Source organism: Acinonyx jubatus, chromosome B1 (assembly GCF_027475565.1).
Source record: "Acinonyx jubatus isolate Ajub_Pintada_27869175 chromosome B1, VMU_Ajub_asm_v1.0, whole genome shotgun sequence".
NCBI lineage: Eukaryota > Metazoa > Chordata > Mammalia > Carnivora > Felidae > Acinonyx > Acinonyx jubatus.
This window is the reverse complement of record NC_069382.1, coordinates 49,874,060-49,895,153: the sequence shown is the minus strand read 5'-3', so window position 1 is coordinate 49,895,153 and position 21,094 is coordinate 49,874,060. Positions and strand designations below refer to the sequence as shown.

The 21,094-nt window shown below is 37.3% G+C and overlaps 1 protein-coding gene across 5 annotated transcripts in view; it reads right to left on the bottom strand.

Annotated features, from left to right (window-relative positions):
• MSRA (methionine sulfoxide reductase A) overlaps positions 1–21,094 on the bottom strand; it is a 449,572-nt gene that overhangs the window by 218,002 nt on the left and 210,476 nt on the right. For all 5 annotated transcript variants that reach the window (XM_027069623.2, XM_027069606.2, XM_027069614.2 and 2 more), the window contains one exon: positions 7,943–8,062. In XM_027069623.2, the coding sequence (XP_026925424.1) occupies positions 7,943–8,062 (120 nt within the window). The remainder of the gene's footprint in view (positions 1–7,942; positions 8,063–21,094) is intronic.

Genomic DNA, 21,094 nt, shown 5'->3' with positions numbered 1-21,094 from the left:
AAGGGTGAATGAGTTCTCTGAGCAGCTTAAGTCATTGTTATTTAGTTAGAAAATTCTTCATTATTGGTGGAACCCCTGAAGCACCTTCCTGGAGCCCAAGTGTTCTACGGTCACCCACTTTGAAAGCCACAGGACTAGAAGATGGTCTCTTACAGGCCTGAAATGCCCCCCATGACCTATGCCTCAGAACTGATGTCAGCATTTCAGAGGGGTAGCCCTTCTTGTCAAGAAGCCACGCTTGTCTTTTCTAGTGATCGAGGCTTAGAAAATAAATAAAAACAGTAGTTTTCTCATGACCTATACTTTGTCCGTTCAGGCAGTGGGTCCATTCACCGAACTAATCTGTCTTGAACAGCTCTGTGGATGGGTTGGATGGAGGGGCTATATTTGGTCCCAGGAATTATAACTCTGAGTCACAGGACCCCTGACCTCGGGGCTTGGTTTCTGCCAGGTGGTTTGAGACAGACAAGCATCTTCATCCTGCCTGTTACAAGTTCAAGGTCAATTTTATGTCTGACATCTGAGGAACAAAAAGTGATCAAATTGCTTATAGCAAGAACTGAACACCGGAATTCTTGAATTTTTAGGGATATGCCAATAACTTAGTAATTTACCTTGACTGACATTGAAATGAGTACAATAAGACTTACTACACACTAAAAAGAGATTTAATGTAGTCTGCAAGGAATTTAGAAAGAGTTTTACATTGCTTGGTAAAATCTGCTAATAACAGAACTCATCACTACTTCAAAGAAAAATGGGATCATTAATCTCATGCAAGATACATAGACATGTACATCCACCCAAACACTTCAGAAATTAAGTCAAACTAAAAAAGTATACTGAGTTGCTTTATATTAATGAGGAAATTATTCAATGCTTTGTTAGAGCTCTCCAGCTCAAGGAAATAAGGATCTGCATTTGGAGAGGGGGTGGCTATGACCTACAACGAACACAGAAGAGGAAAAGGAGCAAACGGCTTCCATTGTTATGTCGTGTGCACATTCTGTGGGCGGACCCCAGTCCACTATCAAGCGATGCTTCATGATCCTTCACTTTGATTTTTTTTAATGTTTTCACTTATTTTGGGGGGGGAGGGGCAGAGAAAGAGGGAGACACAGAATCTGAAGCAGGCTTCAGGCTCTGAGCTGTCAACACAGAGCCCGACACGTGGCTCAAACCCACGAACCATGAGATCATGACCTGAGCCGAAGTCAGATGTTTAATCAACTGAGCCACTCTGGCGCCCCTTCACTTTGATGTGTAATGCCCAAGAGCTAGAGTGGTAGAAAGCATATGTTATCCTCAGTTTTCTAGAACATTTCCAATTTGAAATAATTTTAATTTCAAATAAGAACCTCACCACAACAATACTGGCTTCCTAAAATAGCACTGCCTCCATTTTACAAGAGAGGAAACAGTCCAGGAAGCAAAATTGCCTGAACACTGACACCACTGGAAGGTAAAATGAGGACTCCCACACTCTGTTCCTCCCAGACTAGGCTCCAGCTCAGGACTGCATTTGGACATGATGCCCGAAAATCCACTGGAGTGTTCCACTGAAAGAAAGTATCTGGGCCTCAGCTTCTGAGTGGTGATTGTGTAAATGTCACTTCTGAGAAAAAGTTATGCAGCCCCTTTCATGCTTCTGGTTTTGGTGCTACTTGGCTGTGCAGATTTCTAAAAGCTTTTGAATAGACTAATAAACATGGAATTGTTCTGAACATCTGTAAGCAAAATACGAAAAGATATTACCCAGTGAATGAACATCCTGGGTTTTCTAGCCAGAAATGGGGTTATTTGTGTATTAGGCTAATGCACTGAAATTAACCCAGAATGCTTACCCATTGCAGAATGTCTTTTCATATTTTCATCTGTGTAGTCATTATTATGAAATGTAAGAATAATTCTCTATCAGGGTATTCAGGAATCTGAATAGCTCAATTACTTCTAAAATCAATGTAGTAAAGCAACAGCATGCCAGTTAATCAGTCGGTTTGCATAACAAATGTTTGGGGGAGTTGGTGTGTGTGTGTGTGTGTGCGTGTGTGTGTGCGCACGCACACACACACATGCATGTGTGTGTAAAGAGAAATCCAGGGTCAGCACAACACTTTAAAACAAATGTGAAAGATCAAGCCTCCATTTGACTTCAGAGAAAGAATTCTGGAAGACAGGTACTATTTAATTCATTCAAGAAAGGCTACATGAAATCTAGGCTCCTCGTGGTTATGCCATTCTAGGTTTCTATGGGTTCTCTAGTACTAGGCACATACTGAGCTTTTAAGGAACACCAAATGAATGAATAACTCCTTGGAAGTCATTTTAGGATTAGAATGGTGGCCACTAGGACTTAGATTACTTCTCAGCACACTATTAGAAACAGATCTGAAACACCACAAGAAATAGTGGCTGAGCAGCAGCTATGAACAATGCCACCTCATATCCAAGCTATGACTGGGGTTCCCAGTGCAGGAGCTGGTGGTGGGCAGCTCTCCAAGGGCTCAGAATTCAGTCCTGGAACAGCTATAGGAGATGCAAGTTTCTTAGCCTGTGGCTCTGGGTTCAGTGCTAATTGATGAATCCAAGGAAGGGAAGTTTAAGTACCTGCTCCAGGAGAAAGGTCACTTTTAAAACAGGTTTAATTGAAATGATGGACACATGGGAGGGGCAGGAATCTCCAAGGAAATGCAAGGAGGCAGTCACAGCCTTTGGAAAATCACTGTGGTTTGCCTTCTCTCAGCTTTTTGAAGGCCAAAATTCCATTTTTATCATTTAATTTAACCCAAGGTTAATGTGATATGGAGAGAATGACCTGTGTAGACTAAACTCACCATAAACTGAGATATACATCTTAGAATGGCATTTAATTGAATTTGAAATGAGAATTAGGACTGTCTGGCTGACCAACCTGGTCTCATTGCATTTTCTTTCTGTAAATAATCTCCACAGGAGGACAAAAGATGAGAAGTTTCTACAGAGTGTGGATCAGAATAAGAGGAGTTACTGATAAAACTTAAAAGCCTCAGGTATCAGGCTCTGGGAGTCTGTCCAGCAGCCAAACCTTACAGAACAACCTGGAGGGTGCCCACCGGACTTCCCCTTTCCCAGGCTGGCCTGGCTGAACAGCCTCCCTGCAGAGGCCCTCTTTTTTATCCTTTTTACATAGGGCAGAGCATTCCATTGGGTTACTTAGAGGTCCTACAGACCAGGAAGTCAAGCTCTCTTCTAAGTGACTTCCTGCCTCCACTCTGAGGCATTGCAGGCTTATTTTATACTTTATTCCCAAAGGGCAACTTTATTGCCTTGAGGAATTGCTGTCCCTTGTATCTTTTATAGATGTCAGGCTCAAGTATCACACAGATCACCCGGCATGTAACATACCTATTAGTGAGCCATCAATGAATGTTCTACTGACAGGTCAGAGTCAACTCTATTCATGTGTCACCATGGGATCACCTCTTTTCCTGGTTGTTACTAGAAGTCATACAGCTTTTCTATGTGCCTAAAGCTCGGGTTTCAGAATCACAGGGGCATCAATAGCTTCAAAGAAATACCATTCCAACATTAATATGCATCCTACCTGGATACACACCAGCTTTTACACTCACACACACCCTAGCTTGTTCACTCATCCCCTGAGGCAGTGCCTACCCACCAGCATGTGGTCATGACAAACTTCAGCCAATGTTTCTGGTTCCATGGCTTGTGATCACCAATCTGTGTGCCAAGACAGTGATGTGGAAGCTCTGCCATTAGTCATGTGTTGGGCTGGGAGGAGGGGAAGTGATAGAGCTACAATGGCTAGCTCTACCTCTTTTGGATTTTGAAAATTGCCTCCCACCCCCACTCCAAGTGCTACCCCTCTAATTCTAGCACCTGCCCCAAGAAACCAAATGGTATCTTAGGCTCAAGTGTACTTGCTATATGAGAGAAGGAATTTGGCAGACAGTCCAGGTCCTTAGGCTTCATATCTTGAATGAATGAATGAATGAATGAATGATGAATGAATGAATGAATATGTTTACAAAATACTTTTTGTTGTGACCAAAATTTTACAAACTTAATTACAAACACAAGAGTAAGCCATTTTGAAATAAATCCAAATATTGGAGCACAGACTAGTGTTTCTCTCATATGAAACCTCAGCAATTATTATGCATCTTAGTGGAGACTTGGTTTTTCTTCCTTGCAAGTCAGACCCCTCCAGGGCTGACTCCTTCAATAAGGCTTTGAGGACCCAAGGCTTCAGCAGGGAAGCCCTGCCGGTATAACCTGCTTTCTGTCTCCCCCATCCTCTCCTCGGTGAAAAATCTTTAATTAGCTGGTTGCCATAATTACTCTAGCTGAGGACCTTGTTTGTTCTCCTTCCCTGCTATTTCCAGGGATCTGAAGGCTCTACTACTTCTGTGCCAGAGGGTCCTTTCTATCACAGTTTCTCTCTTTTTGTTTTTCCTTTCATGATCAGGACGAAAAAAAAAAAGCCCAAGGAAAGAAATCATCTCTTTCTGTGTCTGGATAAGACCCCATAACCATCTTTTCCCAATCAGGAACAAGTTTCCATGACAACCATGTTTCCCAATGCCACCACTAACTTAGCAGGTAGTGTTCATATCAAATAGAGTTCTTTACCAACCTCCGTGGCTTCTGTATAAGACTCTAAGATACCAGCTGTTTGCATGAACTGTATCTTAAAAGAGTTTTGTTCTTTGTCATTCTAAACATCAGAAAGACAAAAAAAAATTTTTGCTTGGTATTTTCTTTACTGTAATCATTAAAAAGCACACCAATTTTTCAAAAGTATAGCAGAAGGGTTGACATGACGAGACTGTGTGACTTGGTGGAGGAAAGTATGAATGAATGAATGGAGAATCACTGGGATATGACAAGTGGGCGACTGACACCTTGGTCAGTGGCACAAACTTAGAGCTGAGAGCTGATGAGCTTGGAATTCCTGCTATACATGGCCTTGGGAAAGTTACTTTTCCTCTCTGAGCCTCAACACTCCCTCTGTAACAGACAGAAACTGAGACATTTCATGGAATTCTTTGGAAGATTAGATGAAAGGAAAAATACAAAAAGTGCTTATTACAGTGGCACATAGTAGGAGTTCAACAAAGGGCATTTAGAATGCTTTTCTTATTAACATAAAGAGTTGAATGGGACCAAGTCTGAGCAAACAAGCAACCACAGTATTCTAATTGATTATTAACATTTTGCTGGTGGAGAATAATAGCATAAGCAGTAGATATTTGGAGGTTTTCTTAGCAACCTTTTCTCTTAGGTTATTAAGTCATGTCTGCAATCATGGGAAGGAATCTCTTCATTTCCATTCCTGAGACTTAAGAGGATACACCTGGGCAGTCTCCAGGGTTCGTCTGAATCTATTTATAGCTCTGCATAAGCATTTGTTTAATTTTGAAACAGATGCAAGGAAAAAAACTGGATGAACCATGAAAGTATTGGTTCAATCTTCCATATTCTCAACACCAATGAATATATTTCAATTCTTCTGTAAAGGCAAGTAAAGCAAGAAAATGCATGTTTTCATGATATTTTCAATATTGCACAGCTCAAATTTCATTTCCAAATCAGAATTAATATTGTAGCAAACAAACCAACATGCTCATTGTTGAACAAACTCCCGTACTCCAACTCCTCCCTGACCTGCATCCACGGTACCCTTGGAGAGTTGAGAGGGCCCTCCCCAAATTACACCAATTCAACCCTTTATTTTTAAAAGATAAAACTATTTATGAATTTTTAAAATCCAATTTTTATCAATATTATCTATACTACACATCTAGATAATAAATGTTCCCTATCAAGAACTCTTAAAATATTGAATGAAATATTCTTTTCAAAAAAATTTGTTTTACAGTGTAGATGTTCCTCAAAAAATTAAAGATAAAACTATCAAATGATCTAGCCATCTCTCTTTTGGCTGTATATCCTAGTGAAATGAAATCAGGAACTCAAAGAGAGCTATTCCCCACGTTCACCTCAGCATTATTCACGACAGCCACAGTTTGGAAACAATCTAAGTGTCCATCAGCAGAAGAATGGATAAAGATACCATGGCATATAGACAACGGAATATTATTCAGCCTTACACAAGAAGGAAATTCTGCCATTTGCAACAACATGGATGAAACTGAAAGAAAGTATGCTAGGTGAAATTAATCCAGACACAGAAAAAAAATGTATACTGCATGTTCTCACTTATATGTAGAATCTAAATTAAAAAAAAAATTCATAGAAGCAGAGAATAAAAAGGTGGTTACCAGGACAAGAGTAGAAGGAAACAGGGAAATGTTGGTTGAAGGGTACAAACTTTCTCTTCTGTAGGATGAATTAGTTCTAGAGATCTAATGTACAGCATGGTGATGGTAGTTAATAATACTGTATCGTTCACCTGAAATTTGGTAAGAGAGTAGATCACAGACACTCTTGCTACAAAAAGAAAAGTATGCGGAATAATAATGTTAGGATGATGGAGATGATAATGAGGAGGATGAGGAGATGATAATGAGATGAACATTAGTTAAGCTAATGTTAATTAGCTTGACTATTAGTAATCATTTCACTATGTATAGCAAAACATTATGTCATACTCCTTAAATATATACCATTTTTTTTGAAAAATGAGAAAAAGTGTTTAAAAGAAAAAACTATGCTTTAAATGCTACCTGATAGGGCTCCTGGGTGGCTCCATTGGCTAAATGTCTGACTCTTGATTTCAGCTCAGGTCATGACCTCACAATTCATGAGTTCAAGCCCTGCATCCAGCTCTGTGCTGACAGTGCAAAGCCTGCATGAGATTCTCTCCCTCTCTCTGCTCCCCCCACCCTGCCCCCCACCCTCAAAATAAATAAATAAATGCTAACTGAGCTGGCAGAGAAGTAAAGGAAATCCTTGAAGGCCAGAACAAAAACCAAATCCAGAATGGTTACCTGGTACTTGAGCTAGAATTTGCCATGGGGCATCTGCCTATCCTGGTAGCCAAACAGTTTTCTGACAAGGGCTAGATCATAAATATTTTAGGCTTTTTGCCATACCATCTCTGTCATATCCACTCAACTCTGCCATTGTGCCATGAAAATACTGACACATAATATATAAATAAATGGGTGTGGCTGTATTTCTGTAAGACTTTATTTACACAAACTGGCAGTAGGCAGCTTATAAGCCAGTTTGCTATCCCTTCATTATAGCCTAAATTTTAATGTCTTACCCACAGACAAACAATTATGGTGTGTGATATGTCTGTCCCATGTAATAGACTATTGCAGTCCTGCCTTTAGGGGATCCCTCCCACATTTTCTCTAGGCTAGAACATGTGACTTGCTTTGGCCAATGGAAACAGTAAATGTGATATAAACAGACACTTAAAAGGTGCTAACAGAATGGGGCTTATCCTCTCTTGCTGTTCCTGGGAATCTCTGTACCCGCCATGTGAATTTGCCCGGAGCGAATGTGCTGAAGACATGGTCCATCATTCCCATTACCCCAGCCAACAAAAAACAACAGCCAGCACCAAAAGCAGACCTATCAGTGAAGCCATCCTAGACCAATTAGTCCCCAGGCAGCCCACCAGTTGACTGGAGTCACATGAGTGAATTCAGACAAGACCAGCAGAAGAACCACCAAGATGAGCCCAGCTAAAATTGCTGACCCACATAATCATAAGCTGATAAATGATTGCTTTAGAATTTTTATGGTGATTATTATGCAACAATAGCCAAACGATACATTCCATAAGAAATCTATTATCTTCTTAAATATAAAGTGAGAGGCCAAAAAACATATTTATAGAAATGGGAAAGAAAAGACTGAGGAAACACAAAAAATCATATTTGCATTTTAAAGATACTGTCACCTGCCAGAAGAGACAAGTCCTTTCTTGCTCCTTATAATAGAAGTTGGAAAAAATTCTTCGTACCTGAACAAACTTCTTTATAAGTAGGATTGGAAGTGTAGCCTCCAGCATAACCAACTTGAGTTGAATATACTCCTTTTATAGTCCAGAATTTCCTCTCAGCTCCCCAGAAACAGCCCATTCCTAAGAAAAACATAAGATACTGATTAGTCCTTTGTCAAAAACAACTAGTAATTGCATATTAGAAACTCTGTTATCCTAGAAAAGAGAAGTTGTTCATGTCATTTGGTAATAAAAAATAACTAAGATGTTATCTTTTATAAAAGGAAAGCTTCATGGAAGCAACCTAAGTATCTGTCTATTGACAATGAATAAGGAAGATGTGGTACACACACACACACACACACACACACACACACACACACACACACAGGAATATTATGCAACCACAAAAAAAGGATGAGATCTTACTATTTGAGACAAAATGAATGTACCTAGAGGGTATTATGTTAAGTGAAATAAGTCAGAAAGACTAATACCATGTGATTTCACTCATAAGTGGAATCAAAAAACTAATAACAACAACAACAAATGAACAAACAACAAAAAACAGAATCAGATCTATAAATACAGAAAACTGATGGTTGCCAGAGGGGAAGGGGGAAAGGGGTTGGGCAAAATGGGTGAAGGGGAGTAGGAGATACAGGCTCCCAGTTATGTCATGAATAAGTCATAGGAATAAAGGGTGCAGCATAAGGAATATAGTCAACGATATTGTAACAGCAATGTTTCAGAACAGATGGCAGCTGTGCTTGTGGTGAACACAGCATAACGTCTAAACTTGCTGAACTGCTATGCTGTACACCTAAAACTATTGTATCATGTGTGTCAAATTATAAATGATATACTCAAATTAAAAATGAAACATGTTAGAAGTCAAGAATAAAAAAATTAATTAAGAAGAATTTTTAACGCCTAAAAATAATTTTATTTAAGGTTATTTGCATAGAATGCCTATTTGCTTTAGTTGTGCAAAAACTTAGGAAGCCTCAAATTTTAATGAAGTTAGTAAAGCATACCTTTCCAAATAACTGAGTAAAAGATAACTGCATTTGATGAATGATTTCAACACTCAATTCATTTTGGACTTCCCAAAACATAATAACCTATATTAATAGCATAAATTTATTTAATGATCAGCATCCTAGTTATGCTTTTTTATCTTTATTTTTTTAAGTTTCTTACTTTATTTTGAAAGAGAGAGAAAGAGAGAGAGAAAGAGAGAGAGAGAGAGAGAGAGAGTGAGCACAAGAGAGAAGGAGACACAGAATCCCAAGCAGGCTCCAGGCTCTGAGCTGTCAGCACAGAGCTCAACTCGGGGCTCAAACTCACAAAACCATGAGATCATGACCTGAGCTGAAATCAAGAGTCTGATGCTTTACTGACTGAGTTATGTTATGGTTATGTTTTTTTTTTTTTTTAATTCTAGCAAAGACAGGTAACACTGAGGCAACTGGGTGGCTCAGTCACTTAAGCGTCCAACTCTTAATTTTGGCTCAGATCATGATCTCATGGTTTGTGTGTTCCAGCCCAGTGTGGGGCTCTGTGCTGACAGTGTGGAGCCTGCTTGGGATTCTCTCTCTTTCTCTCTCTCACTCTCTGTCCCTCCCCAACCCCCCCCCCATGCACATGTGTGCAGGTGCACACGCACTCTCTTTCTCTCTCTCTCTCAAAACAAACAAAAAAATAAAGGTAACACTAACTTACTGACTCAGTAGGAAAACTTAGCAAAATCAACACAGACTGATGCAGTTTTCAATTAACAATTTTACACGTGTTCAGTTTCTTCAAAAATATTTAAGTCGCTATAAACTTTCCTGTGATAAATCAGTGCTCACGAAAGGGAATATTTTTCTGAGTTCTATTACTAAATACAATGAATGAAGAAACAGAGAAGGGGAAAGGCAGAAAAAAGAGATGACAAATATACAAAGAAACAAAAAATAGTATTCTATTCAACTAGCAAACACTGTGCTCATATCACTAGTTATTGGATTCCTTTGAACATATGGTAAAAATGAAGACCTATCTCCCAAGAATGCACATATTTACACACTTCCAAAATGTTGCTTTACATCTCCCTGGGCTTCAAATAAAGAACCCTAATTTTCTACCAGAAGTTTCTAAACCATCCACAACTACTATTCTGTGACCAATATCTAGATGTAAACAAGATTACTGCCTCGCTCAAGTTTTATATGGCTTTATTAAGTCATATATAATTAAGATCTTGGGTAGACTAACAGTTGGCAAATTAATATATGCCTCCTACTCCTACAATCACTGGATTTGTTAGACTTGATGACAGAGCTGAAAGAAAAATTAGGTGGAAGTCTACTGAAATTTTTGACATTTGTTAATAATCTACCTTAGAAATTCAGAGCAGTAATAACCAAAACACATTGTGCATAATGCTATACATTATACAAAAATATATTTGCTCCAATGTGAGGGGAAATACACTAAGAATAGATTAACAGTTAAACAATATGATAGAGCCAAGTGATAAAAATTAATGCAGTAAAAAATTACTGTTGTGATAACAATACAACATGGAAATATGTATATGATTACATTATAATTAAGGCTAAATTTAAAAGGAAAAAAACATACATATATGCACGTTCTTATTACAACTATGAAAAAAAATCCATACCAAAATAGACTAGAAAGAAATATACAAAGTTATAACCATGATTGTTTTATAGGAGAATACAGGAAATTTTTTCATTTTTCAAGTTTTTCTGTAATAGATTCATATTATTTTAAAAATGAAAAATGTATACACATTTTTTAAAAAGAAAAAATTCAAAGAAAAACATAACCATATGCATTGTTTGAGTTACAACTGCTAGACCATCTTCCCTGTTTGCAAGTTGTTTGCTGCTAGAGAATATAGTTAAATATTTACTGAAAAATTGACTATCCTCAAATCTCTGGAACAAGAATTCACTATTAATTTTATTCATTGCATTTCTGGGATGAAGGAATCATATTAGTCAAGATTTTCCAGAGAAACAGAACCAATAGGATATACAGAAAGGGAGAGTGAGAGACATTTATTATGAGGATTAGCTCCTGCAATTGTGGAGGCTGAGGAGTCCATGATGCGTAGTCTGCAAGCCAGAGACCCAGGAAAATTGGTACCATAATCCCAGTTGAAACCCAAAGGTCTGAGAACCAAGAGGCTCAATGATGTAAGTCCCAGTCCAAAGTCTGAAGGCCAGATAATCAGGAACAATGAAGTATGAGGGCGGGGGAAGATGGATGTCCCAGCTCAAAGATCGAGTAAGTTCACTCTTCCTCTAGCATTTTATTCTATCTGGGCCCTTGACAGATTGGATGATGACCCCACTGGTGAGGGTGACCTTCTTTCCTCAATCTACCAATTCAAATGCTGATCTCTTCCAGAAATATCCTCACAGACACATCCAGAAACAGTTACCTGGGCATCCCTTAGCCATGTCAAATTGACACATAAAATTAACCATCACAGGAATGACGACAGTGAACCTCTGGAGGATAAATAAAAAGTAAGCTGGGAAGCATTACTGAGCTCAAACACACCCAGGAGTTGAGTAGTGTGATACGCTGAAGGCACTCTAGACCCTGAAGTTCAGAAATCTGCTAAGTTCACTGAATAAAATACTTCTTTCATGCACAATGACTAACATTAATGGTACAAAAGGGTACTTCAAGCTTTCGGCATTTTCTGTACAATGTAAATGATGGGCCATTTTAGCAATCAGCCTAACCTGACCATTGTCTATAGTCTCATACTGATGGCCCAGACCCTATATCTTCCCTATATCCTCATGCTTTATAGATTTATAACACTTAAAATGGATCTTGGCCAAACCAAACAAAATCTTTGTGGCAAGTTATTTAACCTCCTTTTGATGTTTAATAGGGATCAAGAAGAGACCCCCTGCTAAAGGGAGGATGACCCAACTCCAGCTGGGCAAAGGCCTGCAGGGGGTGGTCATGTGTGGCTGAAAGAATGCCTCAGGGGCCTGGTGTGTAATCAATGTCAAAATTTCTGGAGAGGTACTTAGCTTAGAATAAGGGTTATTATAAGAATAAAACTCCTCCTTGAAGCAATCAGATATTTTCTGGTGGCTTCCAGTATACTAAGCATTCAATTATTTGGTTTTGAGTGTGTGTGTGTGTGTGTGTGTGTGTGTGTGTGTGTGTGTGTGTGCATGCACTTAAAGAAAACAAGTGTATGGCAGAATTTCTCAGAATTCAGTAAACACAATCTAGTAATACATTACTAGACTAACTTTAGTAAACATAATCTAGCAAAAAAACATAAATAACAAAAAAACAACATGTGCTATATTCTTTAAGATATTTTATACTTTAACTTTTTATTATAAAGGAAAACATAGGTAGAGAAAAGCCACACAGAACAGATACGTATCTCAATGCATTATTATTCAGCAAGCATCCTTGTAACCAGCACCCAGGTCAAGTAATAGAAGTTTGCCATCACCCTCAGATATCCTTCCTCATGTCACAACCCAATCACAACTCCCTTCCTCCCTCTAAAAGTAACTGCTATCTGACTTTTACAATATTCACTTCCTTGTGTTTCTTTAATATTTTTATCACTCAAGGTGTCCATCCCAATTCTATAGTTTGGTGGTGCTCATATTTAAAAAATTTGATACATCCTTAAGTTCTTCTAATCAACATGTGCCCTCTCCTTTCTTTCCTTCTAATTTATCCATTGAAGAAAACAAGGGTCACTGACCTGCAGAGCTTCCCACAATGTAGATCTTGCCAACTGCATTCTCATAGTACAATTCAACCTGTTCCTCTATCCTCAGTATTTCCTGAAAATTTGCAGCTGGATCAAGAACCATGATCAGGCTCAGATTTCATCCTTTTGACAAAACTACTGGTGGTACTATGTTCCTTTTTATGTAACTTTAAATTTTTCCCCAGTTTTATTGAGATATAATTGGCCTATGACATTGTGTAAGTTTAAGGTATGCAACATGATTTGGCATACATACATACATATTATGAATAACTACAACAATAAAGTTAGTTAACACAACCATCACCTCACATAATTACAATTTATTTTTTGTAGTAAGAATATGTAAGATCTATTAGCAACCTCCAGGTATACAGTATTATTAACTATAGTAATTATAATAAATATTAGATCTCCAGAACCCATTCATCTTATAATCAGAAGTTTGTACCCTTTGACCAATATCTGTCCATTTCCCCCACCCCTCCCAACCCCCAGAAACTACCATTCTACTCTCCATTCCTACGAATTTGGTTGGCTTTTTTTTTTTTTAAGATTCCAATGTTAGTGAGATTATACAGTATTTGACTTTCTTGGTCTGACTTATTTCACTTAGCATAATGCCCCCAACGTCTGTCCATGTTGTTACAAATGGCAGGATTTCCTTCTTTTTATGGCTGAATATTATTTCACTGTATACATACCACATTTTCTTTATCTAATCTGTCAAAGAACACTTAGGTTGTTTCCAATGTCTTGGTAGCTATGAATAATGTTGGAAGGAACATGGGGGTGTAGATCTCTCTTCAAGATAGTCATTTCATTTTCTTCAGATATATACCCAGAAGTAGTACACTTGATCACATGCTAGTTCCATTTTTAATTTTAGAGGAACTTCCATATTGTTTTCCATAATGGCTGTGCCAATTTACATTCCTATCAACAGCACACTGGCGTCCCCTTTATTCCTCGCCCTAGCCAGCACCTGTGACCTTATGTCTTTTTGGTAACCACCATTCCCACAGGTGTGAGGTGATACTTAATGCAGTTTTGATTTGCATTTCTCTGGTCATTAGTGATGTTGAGTGTCTTTTCATGTACCTGTTGGCCATTTGCATGCCTTCTTTGGAAAAATGTCTATTCAGGTCCTCTGCCATTTTCAACCAAATTATTATTTTTTTTGACATTGAGTTGTATGAGTTCTTCATATATTTTGGATATTAACCTCTTATCTGATACATGGTTTGTGAACATTTTCTCCATTCCATTGCCTCTTTATTGTGCTGATTGTTTCTATGGCTGTGCAGAAACTTTATATTATGATGTAATCCCACTTACTTGATTTTGCTTTTGTTGTTTGTGTTTTTGGTATCTGAAATATTATTGCCAATACCAATGTCCAGGAGTTTTTCCTGTAAGTTTTCTTCTAAAAGTTTTATTATTTCAGGTCTTAGGCTGAAATCTTCAATTCATTTCAAGTTATTTTTGTGTGTGTGTGAATGGTGTAAGATAGGGGTCCAGATTCATTCTTCAACATGTGAATATCCAATTTTCTCAACATCATTTATTTAAAAGGCTATCTTTTCCCCATAGGGTATTCTTGGCTTGATTTTCAATTATTAGTTAACCACATATGTGTGAGCTTATTTCTGGGCCTTCTATTCTATTCCATTGGTCTATGTGTCTGTTTTTATGGCAGTCCCCTACGGTTTTGATTACTATAGCTTTGTAGTATAACTTTAAATCATAAAATGTGATGCCTAGAGCTTTGTTCTTCTTTCTCAGAATTGCTATTTGGGGTCCTTTGTGGTTCCATTCAAATTTTAAAATTTTTTTTCTATTTCTGTGAAAAATGCCATTGGAATTTTGATATTAGGTTTGTAAATATATAGGTTGCTTTATGGAGTATAAATATCTTAACAATATTAATTCTTCCAATTTATGAACATGGAATATCTTCCATTTCTGTCTTCTTCAATTTCTTTCATCAATATCTTATAGTTTTTAATGCACAGATTATTCCACTACCTCACGTAAATTTACTCCTAAGCATTTTATTGGTTTTGATGTCATCGTGAGTGGGATTTTCTTTATTTCTCTTTCAGATATTTCATTGTTAGTGTATAGAAATGCAACTGATTTTTGTATGTTGATTTTATATACTGAAACTTTACTGAATTCACTGATTAGTTCTAACAGGTTGTTTTGGTGAAGATTTTAGAGTTTTTTCCATATAAAATAATGTGGTCTGTAGACAGAGAAAATTTTACTTCTTCCTTTCTGATTGGATGCCTTTTATTTCTTTTCCTTGCCTAATTATTCTGGCTATAACTTCCAGTACTATGTTAAATAGGACTTTTGAGTGAGCACTCTTGTCTTATTTCTGATCTGAGCAGAAAAACTTTCAGCTTTTTCACCACTGAGTACAATGTTAACTATAGGTCTGTCATGTATGGTCTTTATTATGTTGAGGTATCTCCCTCTATAACTTCTCAAATATGTTGAGAGCTCTTGTCATGAAAGGGTGTTGAATTTTGGCAAACCGTTTTTCTGCATCTTTGAGTTATATGATTTTTATCCTTCACGCCATTTATGTGATATATCACATTTATTGCTTTACATATGTTGAACCATCCTTGCATACCAGGAATAAGTCCCACTTGATCACAGTGTATGATCCTTTTATGTGCTATTGAGTTTTGCTTGCTAATATTTTGTTGAAAATTTTTGCATTTATATTCTTCAGAGATGCTGGCCTCTAGTTTTCTTATAGCATCTTTACCTGGCTTTGGTATCAGGGTAATGCTATCCTTATTAAATGAGTTTTCGAGTGTTCCTTCTTTAATTTTTTGGGAGAATTTGAGAAGGATCAGCATTACTCTTCTTTAATGTTTGGTAGAATTCACCAGTGAAGCCATCTGATCTTGGGCTTTTCTTGTTGGAAAATTTTTTATTACTGCCACAATCTCCTTAGTCATATTGATTTATTCAGATTGTCTACTTTTTCATGATTCAGTCCTGGGACGCTGTATGTTTTTAGGAATTTATGCATTTCTTCTAGGTTATCTGATTTGTTGCCATACAATTTTTCATAGTAGTTTCTTATGATCCTTTGTATTTCTGTGGTATCAATTGTAATGTCCCCTCTTTCATTTATAGCTTTATTTGATCCCTCTCTTTTTTCTTCATTACCCTAGCTAAACGTTTGGCAATTTTATTTATCTTTAAAAAAACACAACTTTTAGTCTCATTTATTTTTCTCCTATTATCTTTCTAGTTTCCATTCCATTCATTTCTGCTCTGATTCCTATTATTTCCTTCCTTCTGCTAACTTTGAGCTTAGTCTGTTCTTTTTCTAAATGCTTCAGGTGTAAAGTAAGGTTGTTTATTTGAGATATTTATCTCTATAAACTTCTCTCTTAGAACTGTTTTTGCTGCATCCTATAAGTTTGGGTATGTGTGTTTTCATTTTAATTTGTCTCAAAATACTTTTGATTTCCCTTTTGATTCCTTCTTTAACTCAGGAGTCTGTAGTTTAAATTCCATATACATTTTTTTTAATTTTTCAATTTTCCTCCTGTTATTTATTTATATTTTCATACTATTATTTTTAGAAAATATATCAGATATGATTTCAATTTTCTCAAATTTGTTAAGGTTGTTTTGTGGTCCAACATTTGACCTATCCTGGAGAATGTTCCATGTACACTTGCAAAGAATGTGTATTTTGAAGCTGTTGGATGTTCTATGTCTGTCAGGTACATTTGGTTTAGAGTGTTATTCAGATCTGCTGTTTACTTATTCACCTGTTGTCTGGGTGATCTATCCAATGTTTAAAGAGAGGCACTGAAGTTTCATACTATTATTGTATTACTGTTTATTTCTCCTTTTGGTTGTTGTTATTTGCTTTAAATGTTTATGTGCTCCAATGTTGGGTATATGTGTATTTATAATTGTTATATCCTCTTGATGAATTAGTCTCTTTATCAACATTTAGTGACCCTCTTTGTCTCTTGTGATCAATTCTGAATGAAAGACTATTTTATCTGATATAAGTATAGCCACTCCTGCTATCTGTTGGTTACCATCTACATGGTATATCTCTTTCTATCTCTTCACTTTCTACCTATGTGTGTACTTAAAGCTAAAGTGAGTCTCTTAAAAGCAGCATATTGTTGGATCTTGTGTTCTTCTCCACTCAACCACTTTAGGTCTTTTGAATAAAGAATTCAGTTTATTTATATTTAAAGTAATTATTATTAATAGGTAAAGACTTACTGATGCCATTTTGTTCATTGTTTGCTATTTCTTTTTAATTCCTTTATTCTTTTCCCTTACTGTCTTCCTTATTTGTATTTTGTAGTGGTATATTATAATACATTTCTTTTTATCTTTCGTGTATCCACTATAGGTTTTTTTTTCTTTGTGGTTATCATGAGGCTTACACAAAATATCTTAAGCTGATAATAACTTACTTTACATTACTTACAAAAACTCTGCACTTGATTTCTCCTCCCCTCATATTTTATGTTCACATTTTATTGATGTCACACTTTTTATATTGTGTACCTGTTAATAAATTATTATAGCTATATTTTTATTATTGTTTTTTAATTTATATACCAGAGTTAAAGTTATTTACACACCTACATTTCAGTATTAGATTATTCTGCATTTGACTACATAGTTACCTTTACCAGTCAGTTTTATACTTTTATATGTTTTCATGTTGTTATTTAGTATTCTTTCATTGCAATGTAAAGAACTCCCCTTAGAATTTCTTGCAAGGCAAGTCTAATGGTAATGAACTCCCTCAGCTTTTGTTTGTCTGGGAATGCCTTGATTTCTTCTTCATTTCCGAAAGGCAGTATTGATCGGTATAGTATTCTTGGTTGACAGGTTTGTGGGTTTTTTCCAGCACTTTGAATATATCATCCCACTGCCTACTGGTCTGCAAGGCTTCTGCAAAAGAATCCACTAATTGCCTAATGGGGCTTCCCTTGTGTGTGATGAGTCATTTTATCTCTTGCTACTTTTGAAATTCTCTCCTTGTCTTTGAATTTCAACATTTTAATTATAATGTGGCTCAGATTAATCTTCTTTGGGTTGATCCTGCTTGCAGTTCTTTGAGCTTCCTGTACTTGGATGTCCCTATCTTTCCCAAGATTTGGGAAGTTTTCAGCAATTATTTCTTTAAATAATCTTTCTGCCCCTTTCTCTCTGTCTTCTCCTTCTGGGACTACCATGATACAAATGTTCATTCACTTGAGGGTGTCCATAATTCACAGAGGTTTTCTACATCCCTCTCTTTTTGCTTTTTGTTCCTCTAGATGGCTAATTCCAAATGATCTGTCTTTGAGTTTGCTGATTTTTCTTATCCATGAACAAATTGGTCATTTAGCTCTCTGCTGAATTTCCCAGTTCTGTCATTGTATTCTCCAGCTCCAGGATTTCTGCTTAATTCTCTTTTATGGTTTTCTTTCTTTATTAAACTTCTTATTTTGTTCATGCATTTTTTCCCGATTTCATTTAGTTTTTTAATGAATGTTCTCTTGAATTTCATTCAATTTCTTTATGATAATTATCTTGAATTCTTTGTCAGGCAAATTGTGGATCTCCATTTGCAGTCAGAACTTTATTAGCTTCCTTTGGTGGTCTCATATTTGCCTGATTCTTCAAAATTCACATAGCCTTGCATTGGTGTCTGTGCATTTGAAGAAGCACTTACCTCTTCTAGCCTTTACAGACTGGTTTCTTTGTTCTTTGATCATGAAGCACATAATGTCTAGTTGTCTCTCATTTGGTGATGTTAACATCCATTGATACTCAATGCTTAGCAGATATGTTAATTGTGAAATGGTGACCTTCTAATTCTATCACTTCTTTTACATTTATTAGTTGAAATGTCTTTATAATGAGAATATATATATATGTGTATATATATATACATATATATATATATAAAGAGAGAGAGAGAGAGGATACTTTTTCTCAACTACTCTTTGTTACTCAGTGATATAGTTCATAAAAGAAAGGGAAAATAAGTATTTAATTATGTCCATTTATTTAGCAGTCTTTAAGATGATGAACTTCTCCATTCCAAGGTTGACCAATTTTTTAATAATATATTTATATCATTTATTTAAACATATTTGCTGTGTTTCACCATTTTCATCACTCCTTTCACGTAAACTCCACTTGACATATCTTTGGCAAGAAAAATTATCTTCAAATTGTTTTGAAGTTCCTTTGAACTTCAAATTGGGAGTTCCTTTGAAACAGCCTCCATAGTCTTCTATTGCTTTCTTGCTATCTGGTATGACAAGATATTCCAGGCTCCTCTTGTACATTTCTTACCCCATATCTGCCATCAGCCATTTCTCTAAGAAGCCTGATTTCTTTGGGGCGCCTGGGTGGCGCAGTCAGTTAAGCGTCCTACTTCAGCCAGGTCACGATCTCACGGTCCGTGAGTTCGAGCCCCGCGTCAGGCTCTGGGCTGATGGCTCGGAGCCTGGAGCCTGTTTCCGATTCTGTGTCTCCCTCTCTCTCTGCCCCTCCCCCGTTCATGCTCTGTCTCTCTCTGTCCCAAAAATAAATAAAAACGTTGAAGAAAAAAAAAATTTAAAAAAAGAAGCCTGATTTCTTTAAATGAGGAAAGGGTTTTCAACACCATGATCTGGGTACTAGTGATGCTTATCAAAGACAGCCAGCTATAGGACACCAAGAAACCATGTGGCTGGAACAGTCCATCAAAATCTAAGCCCTGTCAGACCTACCAAATCATAAGGTCAATAGAGTGCAACAACAATCCATCATAGGATAGGAGTTATACATCTGGAATCATACACTAGCAGGACAACATGGCATAAGCTGCACGAATAGGTAGTCAGACCTCCACAGCATCCACCAGGATTGCACCAACACCACTCCCTCAGTTCACACCTATGTCTGAGTGGAGCTTCTATACAACCAGCTGAAGGACAAGAAAAAGGCTAGATTTTTGTTTATGGATAGTTGGCTTACTGTGTACAGATGCAAGTCAAAAATGCATAGCAGTCACACTGTGGTCTCATTCAGGAGTGGCCATAAAAGATAATTCCTCCCAACTGGTGAGGACACTTCAAGAAGTGTACCAGTTATCCACTTCATGTGTAAGGAAAAATCCAAGTTTATAACATACATAAATTCATAGGCAGTAGCAAACGGCTTGGCTGACTAGTGCGAATCCAGAAACAAACAAATAAACAAAAACCCTGAAAGATTAAAAATAAGGAAATCTAAGGTAGAAGCATATTTGCATCACATGTTAATATTAATGCCAGGTAGAGAGCATCTGACAAGAAATGGGCACTAAATACAAAACTGACCAAATGACCTGGCTGATGAACATCAGTCAGCCTGTTTCATTGGCCACCCCAGTACTAGTATCATGGGTACAGGAACAAAATGGCCATGGTGACAAAGATGGAGGACACACATGGGCACAACAATGGACTCCCACTTACCAAATCTTATCCACTTTTGCCACCACCGATGTCTAACCTGCCAGCAACAGAGACAGTCTCCAAGCACCTTATATACTACCATTTCTCAAGGGGTCCAAGCAACCACTAGGTGCCAAGGGGGAAATACTGGGCTCCTTCCATGCTGAAAGGGCCACTGGTGTGTTCTCACAGTAACAGACACATATTCCATGTATGGGTTTCACTTTCCTGCCTTCAGAATTCAGTCAGCTCCTGTCCCATATAACACTGCATCAGACCAGAGAACCAAGTTTACAGTGTAGAAGATGCAGCAACAAACCCATGAATACACACCACCCAGAAACTGCCATCCTGATACAGCACTGGAACAGCCCAGAGGCAAAGCTGCAACACCAGTTTAGAGAAAATACTCTGGGAGACTTGGGAGCTATCTTTCAGAAAACTGAATATGCACTGAATGAGAGACCCCAAAAATGAATGTCTGCATTAAAAAAACAAAAGGTAGAAACAGAATTGTCTCTACTTACTACCATTCCCAATGACCACTGGGGAACTTTGTACTCCTGTCCCCACAACTCTTGGCTCTGCAAAGTTAGAGGTCCTGATCCCCCAGAATAGTAAACCTTCATCAGGAGACATAGCAAGAATCCATTGAACTATATGCTGAAGCTGTTTTCTAGGTACTCTGGACTTCTTATGTCCAAGGACAAGCAGGGTATGGGTGTTTCAGGCAGAGGAAACAGTCACTACAAAGGCACTAACAACATGCCTCCTATGTTTAAGGGGCAGGAAAGAAGCACATGGCTTGACTGAAGATAAATCTGAACATAAATCAAGAAAGCCAGATTGTGTAGGGCCTTTTGGGCTACTGAAGGGCTATGAATTTTACGCTGACTGAAGTGGATA